This window comes from Trichechus manatus, unplaced genomic scaffold, assembly GCF_000243295.1.
Source record: "Trichechus manatus latirostris isolate Lorelei unplaced genomic scaffold, TriManLat1.0 scaffold00156, whole genome shotgun sequence".
NCBI lineage: Eukaryota > Metazoa > Chordata > Mammalia > Sirenia > Trichechidae > Trichechus > Trichechus manatus.
The window spans coordinates 4,246,175-4,269,294 of NW_004444092.1; the positions used below are offsets into that span (position 1 = coordinate 4,246,175).

General features: G+C 36.3%; 1 protein-coding gene across 1 annotated transcript; it reads right to left on the reverse strand.

Moving 5' to 3' along the window:
- Nucleotides 1-778: 778 nt before the first annotated feature.
- Nucleotides 779-23,019, reverse strand: LOC111822311 (cytoplasmic dynein 1 intermediate chain 1-like). Its single transcript, XM_023740520.1, has 3 exons — nt 22,780-23,019; nt 18,506-18,631; nt 779-889 (listed from the first exon to the last, which is right to left on the reverse strand). Exons 1-3 carry the CDS (start codon nt 23,017-23,019, stop codon nt 779-781), a joined length of 477 nt encoding a protein of 158 aa, XP_023596288.1.
- Between the last annotated feature and the right edge of the window lie 101 nt (nt 23,020-23,120).

Consider the following 23,120-nt stretch of genomic DNA (forward strand, 5'->3'; position numbering starts at 1 on the left):
TGTCAGACTGTGTTTGCTTGAATGACAAGTATCAATGGTCAACTATATTTGAAATATTGTTAAAGTACCTGGAAATAATAGGCATTAAAAATCATTCCTTTCACTGCAACAGACCTTTAAAGATTTCACGTCCTCAGTGGAACTGACATACTATAATTGTTATTTGGAACTTAATGTAACCTCAACTGCACAGAGAGACAATGCAGTCCTCTCATTATGCACATGCTCTAGGATCGTTTATTTTAATGCTTTCAAATAAATACATTCCATGCAGCACACCACAATAAATAAGGAGCAGCAACATTCTTATAGTAAATCCATTCATAACGTGAGTCACCATGTGAAACACCACATCTCAAGTCTTTGGCCCTGTACCATACCATGAAGCACACCACATCTGCACCTAATCATATCTGGCTTCATATGGATTTAATAGGACTATGCCATAAGTGCATGTAAGCACAAAGTTAACCAGAGGTTTCCAGCTAATAAATACAGCTACTAAGTAGTTAAAAGGCAACAACTAAACCCATAAAGGTTTCCCCCCCCCCTCATTTTTGAGACACAAAAGATAGAAATGCTCTGGCGAGTTTCAGGTGGAGAGCACAGCGGGATAAATTTGGAACATTTGGAGCAAAGCTGGCACAACATGGCACCCAAAATGTCAGAGCAATACTGATACTGAATGGGCACTGAATACAAGCAGACGAGAGGACTGTGGAGGCTGAGCTCTAGGACCAGGAAGGTGGGGGACTGGGGCAGGGGCAGCTGGTTTCCACTAGGCAGCTAACTCAACCGTGCCTTCCTCCTCGCTATCAGCTCTGTTAGCGCGAATCTCCACGAGGGTCCTGGCAAATCGAGTCCACTCATCGTTGTGGGAAACTGCAAGCTGTAAAGCAAATCAATGGAGAAATGGTGAATAAGGTAGTATCTTTTACGTCTGAAAGCCCTGAAGCCTCACAAAGGAGTCTTGAAACGTAAACAAAATAATCTTCCTTGAATCGGTTAGGTCCCCAGAAGTGTTGCTCTTAAACTAACAACATAATAGACCAACGTGGCTCTTGGAAGCCAAGTCACTGAAGGAATTTGTAAAACTTTTACCACTTACGTAAACTATATAATTATTAGCAGCCATGTTAAAGTGCTCTCAGTAATGAAAATTCATAAGACCAGACTTACAATTAACATAGCAAATAAAAACTGCAACATCGACCAAGATTTTGAAATAACTGTGTTATTTTTCTTTCTAGTCAATGCTATTGATCCTTTATCTAAAGTGTTGCTAATGTGCCAATATACATGGCAAGTGTATACGTTACATATGCAAAGAAATCTTACTAATTTGAGATAATGCTTGGGCCTTTTCAGCAAGATTTTTATGTTGATACCTATGAATAATAGTAATAGTAGCTAACACCAAGAGTTCTGTTCTAAATACTTTACATATATTATTTCATCCCACAAAAGTCCTATATAAGGTAATATTACTATTTCCATTTTACAGAAGAAACAATCAAGACATAGAAAGATTAAATATTACAAAGGTTGCACAACTAGCAAACGTCAGTGCCCATGTAATCTGGTTCTAGTATTTGCAGCCTTAGCCAGTATGCTATACACATTTGCCAAAAAAGGGGATTTATAAAATTTCCCAAATAATATCGTCTATCGTGCATAATTCAACATGGAGGAAATTAACCCCACCCCCAATGCAAATTACCTTTCTGAATTTTTATTAGCTGTTTTAAATGATTTCTTTACATAGCAACCAAAAATGAATTGCTTAAAGATATTATGCAAGTGTTGGAATAGAAAAGAGAATTATTTGAAGATGAGAAACAGGATTGAATAGAAGTCTGAATGGTTTTCATACGGAACAAAACTGATTTAGATTTTAGAGCTCTTTTCTGGAAGGATTACCCTATAAGATGGTGAAATCCAAATGCTATTCACATAGTCCGTAAATATTAAGAACACATTCATCCTAATCAATATACACTTTTAAAAATAAAATATATAAAACAAATAAAGCTAAGCTTTGTGATCACTCCTACAGCTGGAAAATTACCCACTATCCAGAGCCAAATGATTAGAAGTTTAAATTTTTATTACAAGGGATGATACTCCCAGATACTATCTGTCCAAGACTACTTATTGGAAGGTGGTATTATCATTCTACAAAGTAAATGCATATATTAGTGTTCTAGTATCCAAAACAAACAAACCAACCCATTACCGTGGAGTTGATTCCGACTTATAGCGACCCTACAAGACGAGTAAAACTGCCCCATAGGGTTGCCAAGGCAGCAATCCTTACGGAAGCAGACTGCCACATCTTTCTCCTGCAGAGCAGCTGGTGGGTTCAAACCACCAACCTTTTGGTTAGCAGTGAGCACTTAACCACTGTGTCACCAGGGCTCCCCAAACCCATTGTCATCAAGTCGATTCCGATTCAAAGTGACTAAAGTTAAATATTTCAAGAATGTAATTCTGGAAATGATGTACAGGTGGGAGAAGTAACTTCTTAGATTTATTTTGAGAAACGTAATACCAGTGGTGCAGTGGTTAAGAGCTCAACTGCTAGCCAAAGTGTCGGCAGTTCGAATCCACCAGCCACTCGTTGGAAACCCTATGGGGCAGTTCTACTCTGTCCTATAGGGTCGCTATGAGTCAGAAGCAACTCAACAGCAATGGGTTTTTATTTTTTATTTTTGGTTAGTACCACTAAGAATTCTCATTTAGTCATATGAATGAGTTTTGCAGTGGTTAAATATTTCTCTAGTTATTGAAATGAATCCAAGTATCTTTTTAGGCTATGACACAAGTTTTCGATAGTATTGGATGATGCCGTTACTGCTTTGCTCAATCCATTTTTCCTGCTTTGAGCTCTTTTCTGATGTTTCACTATTCTCCATTTTTCTCTTCAGTTTTAGAAAATACTGCACTTGGGAAATGAGGCCCCCAAAGTATACAGTACAAAAGAGCTGACAAAAGGCATAAGCAGCAAAGGGCTGGTATCACTTTTATATGAAAGAATAGGTCCACCATTTCTCCCCTCCTCTGAGCCCTGACAAGTCTATCCAAAAAATACACACAACAAAAGCCCAGGAAGAGACCCAAGTAAAATTACAAAAGCCGAATCATGATAACACGCTTACAACTTAGAGATTTAATGCTATTATCTTTTTCTTGTATAAGGTGAGAATCAAACTAAAGTACCCTATAACTTTGTATAACTTTAGATACTGGAAAAACCCAGGTCTTACTAATAACATATGGTATATTGCTCATAAAGAGCTGAGTTTTGCTTTCAAACACTGGTCAAAGTGGTACACGTTTAAGCTAACATACAATATTATTTGTAATGTTTTACAGGCTTCCCTGGGTGGCAGAAATGGTTTGCTCTTGACTTAACCAAAGGTTGATGGTTCAAATCCACCCAGTGGTGCTGTGGAAGAAAGGCCTGACAATCTACTTCCATAAGATTGTTGTTATTGTTGTTTTGTGCCATGGGATTGATTCTGACTCATATCGACCCTATATGGCAGAGTAGAACTATCTCATAGGGTTTGTAAGCTATAATCTTTACCAGAGCAGATCTCCAGGTCTTTTCTCCCATGGAGCAGCTGGTGTGTTTGAACCCCCTACGTTTCGGTTAGCAGCCAAGTGCTTAACCATTACACTACCAGGGCTCCTTATCAAAGTCACTGAAAACCTTATGGAATGCAGTTCTACTCTGAACTATGTGGAGCTGCCCTAGAGCTCAACTCGAGGGCAATGGGTTAGGTTTTTGGTTATTTACTGTTTTATTAATATAGAGAAACAATATACTACTACAGTGAGAAAATAGGTAAATATGTTTATATAGTTTCATGCAGTAATAATGGCAAGATTGTTAAGAAACAATCCTAGCAAAGATTATGTAATATTAAGGTTTGAATATGCCTAAATAGAGTTTGGGACAGAATTGAGTATCATTTATAATATATAAAATCGCACATCTAACTTTTTAAAAGTGAATTTTATCAAATTTAAATATGTCTGATAGACAAAAGAAAATAACCCCACGATGAAACTGTATTTGACTTTTTCTATGGGCATGTGAGTAACAGTACTGTAAGAGCAACCAAAACCAAACCCACTGCCATCGATTCTGACTCATAGTGACACTACAGGACAAAGTAGAACTGCCTCACAGGGTTTTGGAGGCTGTAAATCTTTATGGAAGCAGACTGCCACATCTTTCTCCCGAAGAGACGCTGGTGGGTTCGAACTGCCAACCTTTCAGTTAGCAGCCAAGCGCTTTTACCACTGTGCTACCAGGGCTTCTATGTAAGACCAACATTTGCCCTTAAAAATACAAATTTGTCTTCACAAAAGGTTTCACATTATTCTAACATACCTTGACCCCTTTTTGATCTTCTAAAGTTCTATTTAGGTTGGGAAAATATTAGAAGCTTGTTTTTTGTTGTTTTAAAAAAAATTTTTGCCAAGTATTTTCCTCTGTAGAATATCATAATTTAATAGAACTATTATTAATTTGCTTTGGTTCATGATGGAAACACAAATGCTTCTAGAAACTTAGGATAAATTTTACCCACCTCATCCTATTAAGACTTTTCATCTCTTTGACTATAAAAATAACCCAAGATGATTAAATGATTGTGATGTTAGATTTAGAAGGTGAACTGCAGACTGCCCCATTTTTAGAATTCAATATCACCATCAGGAAGCACTTGGAGTATAATCTTAGCTTGAATGTGTGAATGTGTATTCACAGGCTGTTTCCCCACCCAAAGTAATAGTTTCTGACATTTGAATTACTTGTAGGTAAGACCAAACAGGTTTCTTTACAAATAAGAAGACCATTGTTTTTATTTTACTTTACAGCTGATGCCTACAGTTACAAACAGGATCTATATGGACAGAAATGTTCTTCTCACTTTTCACGGTCCAAGGCTCTTTTCACCTGAAACTCTCTGATCAGAAATAACTAGAAATGTGGCTAAGGAGCATACATGCATCTGAGACTTTCTCCAGGAGACTTTTAGTCCAGTAAACCTCAATTATTTATTAGCGAAAATCTCTGTTCAAGTTTCATAGTTAAAGAATAAGACTGCTCTCATGTTCTTCTGTCTAGCACATAATTTTTATTCAATACTCATTAAATCGGCACTGGTTGAGGACTACGTATATTCCAGGCACTGAGCTAGGGATTAAAGATATAGCAAGCAGTCAACCATTTTGGCGTAAGAAGACTATGAAATGTAGATTAAAATTAATTAACATATTTTCTAAGGGCAAATGTGTGGGTACTTTTTTCTTTTTAAGTTCACTGATGTTCCAAAAATGAATAGCTTAAAATTTACTTTCTTATAATGACAACTGCAACATCTTCTGGACTATGTTGTCCGTCAAGCAAGCAGCAGAGGAGCAAACGGCACTTCGATCGCATCGCTTCAGCATCTTTTCAAGTTTTTAGCAAGGCATCAAAGGCTAAATCGGGAGCATTGCCATGGATTTTTTTGTCCCTGAAAATAATGATTTAGAATAATTTCTAGGCAATTTACATTTGTGATAGGAAAAATATTCATAAGTTTCTAATGGTGATGAATAATTTCAATTAAAAATCTATGAAAAGCAAAGTGAAGAAAATATGTAACATAGTTAAATCAAAGGAACACCATGAAGAAGGACTCCTAACAATTGTCCAGTATTGTACTGAATCAGAGCAGATTTGGAAACATTTTCTGCCTCCCAATTCATCCACTGAAGGCCATGTTATAGATCAGGGATGACTCAGATTTTCCTGCTACTTCATATACAGAGTTCTCCAATAGCCAGTCCACGGCCAGACAGATGATTGTTTCCTAATTTGTTTTGTTAAATTGATAAAGCATTTTTATACCAAAAGCATTCAGGCAGTGGTTCCTGAGATAATAAAACCTTAGCTCTGAAAGGGATCATCTTCACAGATATGGTTTGACCCTATTTTTACAGCCGAGGGAACTGAGGCCAAAAATAGTTACTGAGGTAGCAATTTGGTCATAAGAGGAGGTAAAATGAACCTTGGATTTGGACAGGAGACTTAAGTCCTGGGCTCATTTCAGTCACTGGCAATGGTCAGGCACTTAACCTCTCATAGCCTCAATTGTAAAATAGGGATGATGACGTCTGACCCATTTAACAACCGGGATGTGAAGAAGATGAGAAAGGTAATCTAAGCAAAGAAAGTACTATGAGTTCTTCATGGAATAGTCATGCATTCTTTTTCTTTAAATTGTCACTTTAATTGAACAGCTCCTAAAAATATATATGTGGCATATATATCCACTCTACAGAATTTTTGTGTTTTTTAAAAAATATTTTAAAGAGTTAATTCTGATGACTGCTCTGTGAGGATGTCACGGAGCAAGGTATAGCCCTCTCTGTAACAGATAGGAAGCTGAGGACAGGTAGCTAAATGGTCTGCCAAATGCCAAGAATTCTCACACCTTAGAGTGGGGCAATCGGAAGGCCTCACCCCTTTAAGAAATGCCAGCATACCAAGGCAGACAGGTAATGTGTTTTGAATCACCTAATAGAAGATTCTAAAGATTGTTTTTAATCTTCTAAGGTTCTTGAGAGACAAAAGATCAAATACAAAAAAAGCAAAAGTGCAAACATAAATTTGTAACTAAGTTCCATCACCACCACCCTCCCCCCCTCTGCCCCACCCCCCCACCCCCCGCAACACACACACAAAAAACAACAAAAACCCACTTCTTCTGAGGCGGGGCCATGAATTTGCCCCCTTTGCCTGAGTGAACTGGTGGGTGCCTCTGCACTCTGCCTGGCCCCACTCTAAAATCAACCATCAGTCTAGTCACTGGGTATCTCGCCCAGACTACCTGTGTGGCACAGATTGTGGAATAATTGGATATGGAGAACGGCTCAGGGGTTGACTTTTTCCACCTCGGCTATCAGTCAGATCATGGTTTCAGTCCCAACTCTGCCACTCGTTTGCTGTGTATTCTTAGGAAATTTATAGTTTTAGCATCTCTTATCTTTACTTCCCCACTTGTGAGAGAGGAATTTTAGGACTGCTCCTAGGTCTGCTGTGAATATTAACTCAGTCAGTGAAATATAATGAGCTTAGCACAGTGCTTGGCACATTATAAACCCTGAATAATGATGTTGTTTTTCTATTTTTCCTTCTTAATGATATTCCCCCTCCTCCAATTTTTTTTTCCCTCATTTTCTTGCTTCCTTTCCCCTTTTCTTCCATTTTCTTCTTTTCACTTATATAAAGCTGCATTTTTTATAGTTTACCTTATAGTTGATCAGATTTGATTTCTTAAACACTCATACAAATTATTTCTTAAGTTTTTAAAATAGCTAACTTTCATGGGCTGGGTGGGGGGGTAAGAGTTATTTCAGATCTCAAGAAAAATTCTCTGAATGTTTTTACTGCTCCTTTAAAAAATGAAATTTAAACCTAATTCTTCCTTATAAGACACACACACACACTCATACACGCATCTTTTTTTTTTTTTTTCTTTTCCGCGTATGACCGATACAGATTTATATAGCTATTTCCCTATCATGGCACTTTCTACAGTGGGATCTGACATTTTTACCTCAAGTTGTAAGGCTTTGTAACCGCCAAACATGCTGTTATAAAAATCAAATGGCTTTTTATAACCAGGGTTAAACATACAAATATCATTCATGTGTCCCTTTTTATAAGCACATGGCTAACCATTCTGAACAGCCTTCAGTCAGGCCTCTCTCATTTGTTAGTAATTTTAAAGGGTTTATAGTACCTAGCAGCTGATTTTAAATAACTGCATTATCTGCAGTAACTCCTACCAGCCCAATGCAATGTATTTTTTTTTTTTATGGTAAAAATACCTGTCTTGGGCATTACTTGGTGTAAAAGTAGGTTAATTTAAAAAAAAAAAAAAAAAACTTCGTTAAGGAAGACATTAGGAAAGTAGACAATAATTTCAGTTTGGTTTCTCAGATACATTAAGCATGGCAAATGAATTAAAACGAGTAGGACTCTAGGTCTTGGATAAATATTCCATGGGTGTGTGGTTCATCAGTGGCTTTGTAATCTTTCAATTAAATGGAGTCATTAAAAAAAGAGTCTGTGTGACTATTATGCTAACCATTGATTCCAAACAGATACACAACACTCATCTCCTGTATTAACCTAAAAATTAAAGTTTTCTGTTAAAAACTTGTCTCACAAATTTTCACTTTAATATGCATCAATTGTTTGAATGCATTTACAGAAACAGAAGTGTATCTTGGTTTCCAAAGAAAGACCGGCCAACCCCTCTAAGCTCTAAAATCGTTTTAAAAACTACAATTATTAATGGCACCCATATTCATGAGATTGTGGGCTTACTGGTATACAAATACACATTTGTGTTCAGAGCAAGCCTATATTTTTTAGGACAATTCCCTTTGCCACACACACAGATGGAAGCGAAGTGGGAGGTAATAAGCAATGAAACAGCCACGGGAATGACCAAGCATACCCGCTTCAAATAAATACAGCTCCACTGTATTTAACTCTCGGGAGAGTCTAGCATCACTGTTAACAATGGATGAAACCACGGACCAGCATTCTAAGCCAGAATGAAGTATACAGAGGGCATAAATACACTACGGCATTCTACCACAAAAAAAATATACTGTGTGGTAACTTAGTATTTAGAGCAGTTTCAGAGAAGTCAAAAGTAGAAGTTACATTAGTCTCCGCTCTCTAGAGTCTGCTATTACCAGTCAATCAGTTAACGTTTCTGTGAAATTTAGCAGCATTCTAACATATGGTATCTGACTATTTTTGGTTAAGAGAGAACAAATTTCTTTTCATCTGAAAATCCCACTGAAGGGAGCCATCATCCACCCATGCAGCTTGACACCCTTCTGCCAAAGGTCTCTTCTCTAGACTATTAAGTGAGTGGTTTACTTTGAAAACATGCTTCTTAGAACAACACTTCCTAAAAATCCATTACCACCTAATTTAAAAATGAAATAAATATAGGACATAAAAGTCGGGAGTAAACAGTAACAAATACGGCTCTAACAATTTCAACAAGTCAGCAAATATAAGAAAGAAAGAAATAATTTATTTTAAACACTGTTCTTAAGACATTAACATTTTAAAATGAAAAATTTCTTCATGTTAAATTTCAGCAACATTATAAGAAACATGACAAAATTCTGAAGTTTTTACCTGTGTGTTGCGGGGGGAGGGGACCAAATAAATGAAGACGAAAGAGTTAATTCTCTAAGCACTAAAGACAACTTTGTTCACATATGCATTAAAATTTTATCATTCTCCTTTCTTCCGAAATCTTTGCAGCGTTATTTTTCTTTCATTTGGAACACTCAGTTTCTCTGTCTCAAAGATGGAGAAAATACTAAAAAAAACATTGGCCGATGGGCAATAGCGGAAAATAAACTTTTTCAACTTCAATTACCGCTGTTTTTCCATAACACAAAAGCTCAAGAAAATGATAGGAAAAAGGAAAAGCATGAGCAACTCAGAGTGATCTGTCATATTAGCTGACTAAACATATATCCCTTCTTTTCCTGATATTATTAACTACAGGTTTTCTAGTAAATTCCTAGCAACCACTGCATCCAAGCAGTTTTGACAAAAAAGAAGACTTATTGCTAAACACCTTAAAAACATTTACCAAGGTAATAAAAGAAATGTCATTCCCTCTTACTGAATGTTTGGGCATAAAAGAGGTATTTTTATAATGCAGTTCGTGATTTACCATATCTATAGTGTCCAAAAAAAGCACAATGAAAAGGAAGCATTTTTCCAGTGGTTTGACAACTATTTGAATCAACTGTTATGCTTTCATTACACTAGTGGCCGATTGCTCAGTTTTAAAAGCACAAGAGAGGAGGGGGACTGGGATACAGATTGGGGAAGAAAGATAAGCAATCTTTCCTAAATATATTTTCTAAATTTCCTTGTCCATGCAAATATATAAATGGATTTTTTTCCCCTCCATCAATCTACAGCCAACTTAGAGGCTGCATTCTGAATGCTTCACACAATTAAGCTTTCACCTAACTCCCCAACTTTCACATGGGAATCATTCATTCACCCATCAAATATTTATTGAGTGCCTAGTATGTGCCAGGCACTGTGCCAGACAAGGTTACTCTGTTCAAACAGATAATTGTCAAGTATCCACTTGGTGTATGTTTTTGTGGGCACAGCTTTCCAAAGATTTTTCCAAAGAAAAAGTCTACTGAGGAATGTGATTAACCAAAGGTAGGTTGCTAACCTAATTTTTTTTTCCTCTAAGTCAAAAGGGTGGCTAGTGTTTATGATAATAGGAGATATTCCTACTTTCTACCTTAATGCCGACACAAATAAAAATAAAATATTTAATCTAAATGTTGAGAAAATACTTGCTGGTCATTAGGAGAACTTAGAAATTGACCATTGATCAGTTTTATCTACCAGTCTAAAAGTAAGAGCACAAAATTTCTTCTACAATGTTAAGCTTTGATATTTCCTAAATGGTAAATAATTCATGTTTTAAAATTTAAAAGAGGTTCTGATAGCTGACATTCTCAAAAATTCATGCAAACTTTCCTTGAAATTGGAATATAATGATTCATTCACTTCCTCACTTTGCAAGTCCAACCTCCATGGTATATAAATATTTACACAGAAACATGCAGATATTTGATTTCACATTATATTTTAGATATACAAATAGAAGCACACATACACATGTAAGAAACAAATAACTTTCCATTTCTATACAGGCAAGTATTAATCTAGACTCACAGATGATTGAAGCAGCTTCACACTCGCCTGGTCTAAGCTGTGATTTGAGGCTACTGTTCTAAGCAGCAGTTTTTCAAGACAAATTTAGCAGTTTTGAAATTCTGAAACTAAACACAATTTTTTCAGCCATAAAAAAAATTAACACTATAATTAACGAGTGCTTCAGAATCCAAACTGCTATTGAAGATGACAGTTTGAAACCAGAGAAGAATCATAAAGATGATTAATTATACAAATCGGTTCTGGTTTCAGAAGGCTTATATTCATAGACCATTTATCAACAAAATGAGAATATATGAATTTCATTGACTATTGCAAATTACTATACACAGATTAATTTGATTTTCATAAAATTAGATAGTAAGGTTTTCTTTTCATTGAATCAACCACTCCACAGTACATAAAAGTCATAAGTATTTTCTCAACAATTTAGGGAAAAAAAATAGCTTGAAAAGATATTAATCCTATTAAGTCCATTTTCATAAACTAATGCTACCTGAATAAGCACATTATATAATAATTAGTTTAATCCTGGTCTTTTACATATATAATTATCCAAATGAAAGACACTGTTATTATACTTACTATAAGATGAATAATTATAACATTAATTTAATGGAATTAAAAGTGCCTTTTCTTTCTAAAATTAAGTACTTTTCCTAGAAGAAATCAAGTTAATACTAAAATTACAATCATACATTTTACCCAAATTCTTTTATTTCAAATAGATATAATTTATCATGACCAAGAAATGTATTAATATATACTATTTCAAAGTGGTTTATTTTATATAATTATATTTATCAGCACCCAAAATCTGCCCAAACAAATATGCCTATTGTGCTCTTAACTGCACAGTGTTGCAGCTTTAACAGTAAAAATTCAGGTAAAAACGAAAAAACAAAACATCAGCTGATGTTTTGTTTCTATCTAGGTATCATCGACAGAACTGGATGTTTGAATCTTTGGTTGTTATTTGGATGTTTGGCATTATGAAAGAATTTATGTCTAAGTCTTTTCTTTGCCATGGAGAAAACCAACGGAAATGTTTAGCATCAGCTAAAGAAAACATTGTTTATCTACTGGAGAATAAGCCAGTACTTGCAAAGACCTTCAAGAATCTAGCAACTTACTGGAACATTCACTTAATGAGAAACACAAGTGTTTGGGGTGGCCATAACTGGACTTTGCTAAGCTGATACCAGCTTTGTTCGCCTCTTCTGAAGGCTGTCAAGGTTTAGTCAGCAGCAGCGGGTAACGGCCCTCAGAAAGCACAATTAAATTGACTGATTTCAAATGCATTTCTTTGTCATTAAGGAACTCTTATTTGAATTAATCTCAAAAACAAAAACTCGGTTTAACTTCATATTTTGAATTCTTCACAGCCCCCTGTCCCAAGAAGAGGGATTATTTATATTCAAGGCACAGGATTCCTTGTGGAGAATCGATGGAGGCCCATCCTACTGAAAACACAAAGTATCCCACAAAGCAAACAACTATTGCCTAAGTGTAATCCACTTAAAAACCATAAATGTATTGTATTTATTTTGTGCCACCCAAACCCTTTGTAACTCCCTGCATTTCCAGTTTATCAGATGCTACTACATGGAACTGCTATTTTAAGTGCAAGGGAATTGGCACATTGGATCTCTCTTCTTTTATTCTTAACCGTGCTGGCTATAAAAATCGTTTGAAGCACTTCTTAATAGTCCTTATCCATTATATCTTGATGATTATTTCTAGAGTACACTATATAGGCCATTTTTCCTGTAGGGATTCCAAATAAACTTTTCGTTTTCAGCTTTAAAATATATTCAAATGGATATTTAAAATCACACTCTACTTACTTTACAGCAGTTACGTTTGATCTTTCACATTCACCTGCATTTTTTCCTGCCCCAAAATTTTGCAAGGCCCTTTAAAAATATTAATGAATGCCAAATTGATTGTATTTATTGAAATTTGTAATAAAATCCTGCTTTTTTTTTTGGTCCTAAAATAGTCATATCAAACACGCTATTTGAAATGCTGCCAAAATTTAAAGAGTTAAAATTTAAAGATCTAGGCACATGCTCTTCGGTAATTAGTGAATGGGACACCAAACAAATAAAGCTACCACGATAAGATTTACTCATCTCCCAAATGACAGTTTTTAAATTGCCATTTTATTCTGCAAATTCTAGTTTAAGCTGAAAACCATTTTGAAACTTTATCATTTGACGACTGTAAAAGTATAATCAGGGATTTGAAACTTATGTGTCTATCGCCAATTGAAAACAAAATTTTCCCTGGAAGAGGTTAATGGAAAAAGAAATAATAGGAGGTTGAAGATAAACTTCTTCTTTCAAAACTGGAGCTGCAAACAGCATTTTAACTAATTCGGATAAGCAGCAAACATAGTTGTTAGGGGATATTTATGACAGCTCCATCTGTATGACAGCACTGAAGCAGTGACAATGGCAGCGGGCTTTCTATAAAACACATCTGCAAGAAAGACAGGTAGATAGGCCTGGCTATCAATCATCAGGACACGTGAATAATTCTATACTCACTGGCCCACGCACAGTTCAGATCAACTCCATATAGAAAAAGCGTGCTGTTGAGTAAAGGAGCCGTGGCACTGAGTAATCTTTATTTTTAATTCTTTCAAATATGTGTGTTCCCACATCATTTTAAAAAAATCCAACAATGATTAACAGCTCTCTATGAGCCTACTGAAGCCGGATACACTCAACATTTTTCAGGCTATATTTGTAGTTAAGTCATGTCTTGTTATCTTACCATGTTTCAATTAATTGAATGGGATCATATAGCACCCAAACAAGTAGATTGCGTCCCACAGTGTGGAGAGAAAAGTCCCCAAAACTTATTCAGGAGCTAGGCTCATTTTTTTATTTTAGGTCTCAAAACATTTTAAATGGTTCATGCCATCGCTGCCTATGTAAGCAACTTTTCAGATGCACCAGTAGAATTAAAATGATTGCCAGATCATAAAAAGGGATCTTCTCTGTCTTTTGCTGGATTCACATAACTTCCATTTATGCTAATGGAGTTGAGCACCTGCTCTACAAAGAAAACAGACCCCTATCTGTGAAAATAAGTGTGTACAGTATACTCTGCAGATACAATGTTGAAATAAGACAACCAAAAATGTGTGCTATATAAACAAAGCATCATGTGACCTACCCCAAAACATTGTCGCTCTTTTACATTTTACATTCTTAGTCACAGGCCCCAAGATATTACTCATGCCGTTGTGATTTAAATGTAATGAAAAGGGGGGGGGGAAGGAGGGTTGGGGATGGACAAACTCAATCTGGTGGTTTCAGTGAGCTCATATACAATCCTCTGTTCACCCCTTCAGAAGTTCATAATAAATTGCATCAGTAAATCTGGATTCAAGCCATTGCCCTCTGCCATCATCTTAGAAGTCATGGAGGATAATTGTACATAATAGAGGAGGGCATGATCATGGCAGCACTGTGCTGGGACTCCCTGCAGCAGCTGCAGCCTCAGCTGGGACAGGAGATGAGGCAGACGATTGTTAGCGACTGGTGACACCAGAGTCACTTTCTGTAGTGCCCTTCTCGTCGAGTGCCAGGTCTCACAGGAAGGCAAACCTATGTGGACCTGAATGAGGACGTCTCCACTGGTGGTCACAGAAGTCTTTCTTATCAGGGAGGTCTGCACAATGGGATGGACAGAGAAAGCCTACCCTACTCCCCTCCAATCATAATAAGCATCCTAGGAATCTTTCCCAAAATTATATTATACTTTCAGTTAAATATACAATGTAATCAGAATGGGGCGGCAGGGAGGGGAATTAGAATTTCCAGTACGGCTTCAGCTCTCTTTTTCTGGGCCTCATGACGTTCATAACGTAAAAATCATTGCTACCCTCAATCAACATTTTTAAGTAGTTTTAAGTAGAAATAGGTAATAAGAAGACCATACAGCATGTACTCCGTTTTAACCAAATTTCTAAAGATTTCTCCTTTCTAATGATCTAGGTGAAGGCCAAAATTTTTTATTTCTGATATGCATCATGAGTGGTATTAAGATCAATATTCTTGTGGACAAGATTGGCTTCATAATTTGTGGGGCCCAACGCAAAATGAAAATGCAAGGTCCCTCGTGAAAAATGCTTTTAACAATTGCAAGACAATGACGGTGGAGCATTATAGCAAGCACAGGGCTGTCCTAAGCGCAGGCTGCAACCCCCTGAAGCCAGTCTTGCTTGCGGAATATAGGACCTTGGCAAAGATAGCCTGCTGCCTTTGTCATCCTCTCCCACCTAACAGACGTCTTAGTCAAATCAACACTGGAAGAATCTGAGCATGAAATGTCTCCCCACAGACAGGGACCTATTATTCAATGTAGCAAAGTTCCACGGAAAATGGATGGACAAAGTGTACTCTAAAAACTACCATTTATTTTCTTATATGGATTGTAGTAAAAGGCTTATTATCTAAAAGTGTTTCACCTTCTTTCCTAGAAGGTTCCACAAGCAAGGTTTTCCATCCAAAGGCCAGCGTGACCTTGGTGAGGGGCATAGTTTTAATGAGGACCAGAGGAACAATTCTGAATACAGATAATGGTAATAGACTCTACTGGCGAATTGTTCCTCAATGCCGTATTTTTTTTTCTTCTTAAATTCCTTCCTGCTCCAGGCCCTTCCCTTTTGTCAGTCGTGCACCAGCCTCAGATGGGACCTCTAATTCTAAATAGGCCAGTTTGCTGTGAAAACACTCCGAATGGCTTTCTGCAGTTTAGGTGATTTGGAAGGCTTGTGAGTTACTGTTTGGATGCTGCCCTTGTCTTCTAAGTACAGTTATGCTTTGTCAGTTCTAGGCTGGTGAGTGACACAATAGTAATTACAATAACCTTGGCATTTGCCAGTGAAGTGATCTACCATCTCTCAGAAGTAGGCTTCACCTAAGCCTCAGCCGCAGGGAAGTTATCTTTCCTTTTAGCACGTGGTGGCTCTACAAGACTTGGTCTTGAGAGATTTAGAATAGGGCAGAAAGGTGAGCGAAGAGAAAAGCCATTTTTTTTCTCCAGAAGTAAAATCAATGTATTGAGATACAAAAATATTTAGAAAAAAAAAAGTAGTTAAGACAAAGATTATTTTGTTAGCTGAGTTTTTCTTAGCTATAGATTGCTTTGTATATGACCAAACAATACAGAAAGAACCGTTCAAGTGTATAAGCCTACCTTGATTTGTGGTCATTCAGAAAAGGACTAGATTATAATATTACCTGCTTTCAATAAAGCAGTATATCCTTTTTTTTTTTTTTTTTCTTTTTCCTGGTAGTGAATTTGTAGGGATAAACAACTCTACAAATTGTTTGGCCTATTATATGTCACGAAGATATTTCTATAGCCTGTCTAGACTCCAGACAATAGGCGAGACTGGCCTATAGTTGCAGACATTTCTATAGTCTATAATATCACTTAGAAAAGTAAGGGCAATAATACAAAAATGAAAGCCAGCCTGACCTGCCAGTATGATAGTGGAAATATGAGTATAACAACACTTTACAATTTAGAAATGACGATAGCAACCTAGAAAGAAGTTTTAGTAGTTGCATATAAGCCAAAGCAACTTCTGAAAAATCATATGTACTCCCAAAATATGAGCCATATTCCAGCAATTCTGTCCATAGGCTATAAAATCACTTTACTATAGAAAATTCTGTATACACGTTGTGTTTCTTATTGCATAAAGATGGTGTATATGTGTATATGTATGTGATGTATGTGTATATGTATTATAATATAAATTTATATTACATATTAAATATATATTATAATACAAATAATTTTTTAAAAAGCCTTTCCTTTAAATAAACCAGACAGTTAAACTATTCTGTATTTTAGCCCTCTGGGGATACAACAAAGAGGGATAAAATAATTAATGCTGCAGATAATCTTAAGACAGTTAAGGGAGATTGTGTATAAGCAAGAAAAGTGGAAAAAAAGTTCGAAAATTTCATCTATTTTTGGCCATTTCATTTCTAAACATGTCTCCACATCTATTTCTCTTCCACAATTACACCTCTTAGAAGAGAAAGAAAAAAGGAAAGAGAAGGGAGGACAGAAGATGGAAGGATAGAGGGAAGGAAGGAAGGACTGAAGGACGGAAGGAAGGGAGGGAGGAAAAAAAAAGGAGACACCTTGTTTAATTCTTTATATTCTCCTTCTTCGTTTGCTTTTTTTTTTTAAGGAAATAAATAAAGAGTATTTGTTTTTGCTGTTATTGTTCAGTTTTATGTTGAAGACCATGAAAAACACGCATTAAATATAAAGAATAATCATGGAAGAAAATATTGCCCTACAACTATTGGCAATATTTTATGCTTGGGGAGCGTTCTCTTTCCCAAAGACTCCAAACTCTGTCAACAGTCACCAGAACCTTTACAATTTCACCACTGGGGATCAATATTAACACAGTCTTTGTCACTGTTGGAATGACTCAATGTGTGGCAGTAGGGACAGTCAAAGGGGCATCTAATGAAATATATAACGTTCAGCAAAACCAAGAGATTCTTCTTGTTGTTTTACTTAAGAGCTGTGCATCCCAGAATAGAAAGCTCCTCATCTCTAAAGTCATTTAGCTTCTGCCTCTGGCTCACTTTTAAAAAGTATCATCCAGCATGTTTCAACACAATCAGCTCTACCATACAGCAGTGTATAATGTATCATCAAAAGTTTCATTGTAGAACAAACCACCTAAGAATGCCAAATTTTATAGCATGCTGATTGATGAAACCACAATGCACCCTTCTCAGTGTGATTAGCTAAACCCATCCACCAGGCACTCACAGAGCACTTCTTAGGTCTAGGACATTATACATACAAACGTGGTGTATTTTTCTCCTGGAACACAAATGTTAGATTCATATTATACCAAAACAGCATTATACAACACTCTTACTTGGTTTGCTTGAAAGTTCAATATTTTCTTTATTTTTAGGAAAAACATTCTTTAACATCATCAGAAATGAATGCTTTTGTCAACACTTTCTCATATAATAAAAGTAAACAGATACGCTTATGTGTGATTGATAATTTAATATGAAACAAAGCTAGTATAAAAATTCAAGGAGATTTACTTTCAGTAAAAGATAGAGAGGTTTTTTTCTCTTGATATTTATCATGATATTCAGGCATACTTTATATCTCATGCAATAAGACATACCAGATAGCTATATATCTCACATAATAACCTCTGCATACCGTGAAAATGGCGCAAAATTCTGATTCATCTCAGCCTTATTATTTGGCTACTCTTTTATTAAAGAGGAATCATATATATTTTAATTTAGCATACCAACTAAAATTTCATTTTTCAAATTGAAAAACAAAACTTCCGGATTCAGTGTTAGCATGATGTATTTGGCAAAGTTTTTGTTCTCATGAAATTGGTGGAAAGTGCCATGCTTCTCACAGGATGGCTGGGAATTGTACAGCATTCTAAAAAGAGGCTTGGATCATTAACTAACGTGTCCAGTGCATGGAGACAGAAGACCAAATTAGGCCCTAACGAAGTCTCGCCAAACTCCCACTGAAGTCAACAGAAATTTGCAAACGCACTGCAGAAGGCAGTTCTGGCCCACAAGGTCTTGTCAATAATTTCACTAGAGCTTTGAAGTAGATATACAAGTCAAAAATATATGTATATACATGTACCTCTCCAACGTCATAGATCCAAATGCGGCCTTCTGAGTCCCCAACGGCAACTTCTTTTCCAGCTTGAGCCCAGCGAACACGGTTTAGGGCAGACGCCCCCTCGATGGCCACACTTGCTGTTGGAACCTGCCAAAAGGGTTACGATAGAAAAAAAGAATCTCTGAAAATGAATTGAAATATACTAATGTACAATGATACATTTCTCCGGATGAGTCAGCACTCCTTCATGTGCATGAAGTAACGTACATCCCTTGGGCAGGGGTAAAAAAGGATTCATTGTCCTTAAATCACATTCTCTGCTGAATTGAGGGGTAGAGAGAAGAGAAACTTTAACAAAAAGGGAACGAGGCAGAGCCTTTTTCCACAGTCAATGGGCGGTGAGTGGCCTACATATTTCTTCGGATTATGCAGGGTAAGTACATCCAACATACAACCACAGCAGCTAAATGTGATACTTTACGATCAGGTCATAATTTATAGATTGATGGACAGAGAGATTTCAGGATTTACTAAGATTAAGGATACTATAAAAGGCAGGAAGTGGTGGGTGTGATGGAATAAAGATCGTATTAATATGAATGTTCAGAAAAAAAACACATAAGTATTTATCCCCCAAAATCTCATCTGGGTTGGGATGATTGATCAGAAGAAAAGAAAGTATGCAGGTGAGAAACTTCAAAAATTCAAATTCTCCTGTCTTTTTTTTTTTTCTCTCTGTTTTTCCTCCCTCTGGCAGTACCAGGGCATTGGGAAGTGGTAGCTAACTTTCGGCAATGTCCCCGGGGTGATATCCCTGATAAAATGTAGCTACCTACTAGTAGAAAGTATCTTACATCTTCTTTAATAAGCACCTTGAAATCTGAAAAAGTATATAATTATATTAATTATTATTAAAGGAAAAATGGGGGAGATGCTGAAATGGCACCTAGGAAAAACCTTGTATTTGGTACAAGAACCTCAGTATTTTGGAAAAAGAATTTCAGTGTGCCTGTCCCCTCTTCCCCTCTGCCATTGTCAGCTGTGTAAACTCTTGTCTTCAAGGTTGGAACTCTGTAACTTTATAACAAGCCTTCTGTAAGAATGTTGGATAGCAAATGACAACAGGCCATTCAAAAAGAAAAAGGTAATACATACTAAAACAAAAATAGAAACAAAAATATTGAAACGAGGGCCACCGAGATCACCTCATGCCACTGTTTCAGACCTGTGTCTAATAAACATCTCGTATTAGGATGGAAACACGACATGTACTGTGACTTAGCACCCCTGGCATTCTGTTATGCAGGCAATTGAAACCATCTGTTTGTATGAGATTATTGACTCAATACTTATTTTTAAAATAGCAATAAAAACTCCGTCATATCTAAGAATCTATGTATAAACATAATCTTGCAATCAATAAAAATTCTTTCACCAGCTTAAATCACTGTATGTCAATTGTGAGCAAAAATGTAAAACAACAGTCCCCGGCTCATTTATTTTTTTAAAAAATACACAATTTCTACAATAAAGTTACCCTGTTGTGCATGCTACAGCCTGAATTTTTAACCAAACCTTTCAAAGGCTGAAACAATGTGAATTTAGATGGGCCATAATTCTGTCAATACACTTTATTATTAGTGTGCTGTCCAGAAAACAAATCTGTGATTCAGGTATACAGTCTTCAGAGTTCATTTTTAACTCCAAAATTTAGAAGGATCATACAGGATCATACTAAACTTTATTCAACATCAGATTTTATCTATGAACAACCTAAAAACTTGAATAAAAATGTGTAATCTTAACATAGTAAAAAATTAATCTTTCAAAACAAACTGACCTTTTGATACATTTTAAATAATATATAATACATTTTTTAGATTTTTCTTTATTTGGAATACAAGAAATGTAGCAAACTGAAACAATATTTTAACCATTTTAAAAATAAATTCTTTTCACAGATACTAGAAATGGTAAAAAAAAAAATGACTATCACAGTGCTTTGTTTATAGCACGTGCTAAAAAAAAATTATCGAATGAATGAAGGAAATGACAAAATACATTTGCTTTAATTTGACCTTTCAAAAATTGGTAAATGTATGATAGAATAAGTCATATATTCTCTCTCATATTTTAGTTTCACAAACATTTCCACATTTTTTTTTTAATGCCTCAATAATTTTAATTGCAAAAACAGGATATATACAGAATAAATGACTACATCAAGCAATAGAAGTCAGTAACTGAGAGAGGTAAGTCTGAATTATCCTTGTGTAATAGCAGCCGGGATAATCAGGTCTAAAAGTGCAGTAATTTGAACAACAAAACACTCCTGCACAAGTCACTGGGAATTCAGGTTCTTCTTTTTTTTTTTTTTTAAACAAATCTAATTCCTAATCTGACAAATATTTGAAAAATGTTGCTCAACCTGCTAGAAGGCAAAAATGATTTGAGGGTTTTAAAAAACTGTCCAGCACATTACTGGATCTGAATCAGACTCATATTGTGAAAACAGAATTATGTTTACTAAATGATTTGTATGCCCCCAGCAATGATTCTTTAAAAATGTAACTACAAAACTTTTACGTGGTTGTTTCTTGATACCTATAAAAAGAAGGGAAAAAATTATGTTTGGCAATGTTGAGACATTATTTCGTTTTACCTAAAATCCAGATTATAAGAAACAAAGCAAAACCAGTTCCCTAGGAATTTTTAAGGAGTTTGTAGAACACTGACTCCCCTCCTATGTATCATAGTTGGGTATCACCTAAACATCACCTCTGCTAAGCCTGATGTCTGATATAATGGTTTCATAAGTCTATCTAGAAAACGTTTGTTTTTTGGTTGCCTTAAGTGAATGAGTTTCTTCTAGCAAACAGAAGCAATACGATTTTAATCCACATTGATGAAAGACTTTGGGAAACCATTACAATGTGGGGTAATATCTTTCTGTTAAGAGAATAATGTCATAGACATTTCAACATCAAAAACGATGGACATATCACGTACTCAAGCTGTTTTGATTATTTTCAAAGATGCTTCATCACATAACTCTTAAACCTGTCACATTGCTCTTGGAGTTAAAAGAAAAATGGACTTAAAATGGAAAGATTTAAAACAAACAAACGATTGAGCAGGGGTTATAGGTGTATATACCCTTGCAAAACACAATGACTCAACAATAGAACCTGAGGATATTTCCCTGCCCCCTCCCACAGAAAATACTGGGGCGTCTGCTTGTCCTCATATCCTCCAGCTGTAGGCTTCCTAACTAAAAAGGCTGAGCTTCTTCCTGCTCAAAACACTTCAAAAGACCTTTATCTTGTTCCCCACTTGACATAGTGTTTGCAGCACTTGTTCCTCTTACCCGTCCATTCTTACTTATGGAGAGCTGCCCTACATCAGAAACCAGGAAAAGATACAGAAACCATTTCATTTGACTGAACTGAAGGACATTTAATATTCATGTTTAAAAAAAAAGCAAAAACACCTCTACCCCAGTAGTTGAATTAGCACCTCAGTAATTTTGAGGGAGGGAAAAATGTAAAAATACACACGGCGAATTTTAAAAACATATTATGACATACCTTTTAAAACACAGGTATTTTCTCATTGTCAGTTACTTTTAAAAAATGTGTATTTTTCCACTTGGGAACTACTCTAAATGTGTATGTTCAAATCTCAGTTTTTTTGTTTTTAATAGTGAGTTTAATATACATATTCAAAGTTAAAAATTATTGTAAAAGTCTGTCTTTGAGTTCAATATTTTAGACAAGGAATATTTACCTTGGTAAAAATCAAATGGAGGATAGATCTAAACATAAAAAAAAATAAAAATAAAGTCAACAGAATCTTTTATGGACTCAAAATAGAAAGTGTGCAAATAGCAAACACTGACAACCGATCCTTTTAAAGAGACCAGTCTAAAATCGGAGTCTACAAAAGCTTACTTTTCCAAGTATTTGCCAATAAAGTCATTTCAATAACGCTCTGAAAAATGCCTGTGTGTCCTTTCCCATAGGAAAAGGCACGAACACATATCGCTCTGCTCTTTGCAAAGAAGGGTCATCAGTTGTCCAAGATCTGCCCCGGCTTTGGGATGAAGTGAGATTAAATGATTTTTGGCAAATGCATCTGCAAATTCCCCTCAGGCCAGTCAAGAATGGGGGGCCAGCAGGTCGGCTGCCATTGGAGGGTCTGTCCAAAAAAGGCCGTTTTTGAAAGAGAGGGAGAAACAGGCTGGACTGCACTCCCTTCCCAGCCCTCCCGGCCCGGGCGCCTGCGCCACCGCTCACCTCGGTGTCATTGTTGAGGTTCCAGAGGTCCAAGCGCCCCATCCCGTCCACGCAGGCAAACAGCGCGGGATGCACGGGGGACCACATGACATCGTACACATAGTCTGCATTGTCTTCAAAGGAGTAGAGCGGCTTGTTGTGCTGTAAAGCAGAGAGACCGTGAAGACTTTGTGGCGCTGCTGCCGCCTCGGGCTGTCTAGGGAGCCTAATTAAAAACTTTGCACATTCACAAAGTGTCATAAAACTTCCCGAGATGAAAGTCCTCGAAAAGGTGAAGCGGAGCTTTAATGTGACTAGGACTGTCCAGTGGCATAAATAAATTCCACCGAGGGGTGGGGGGG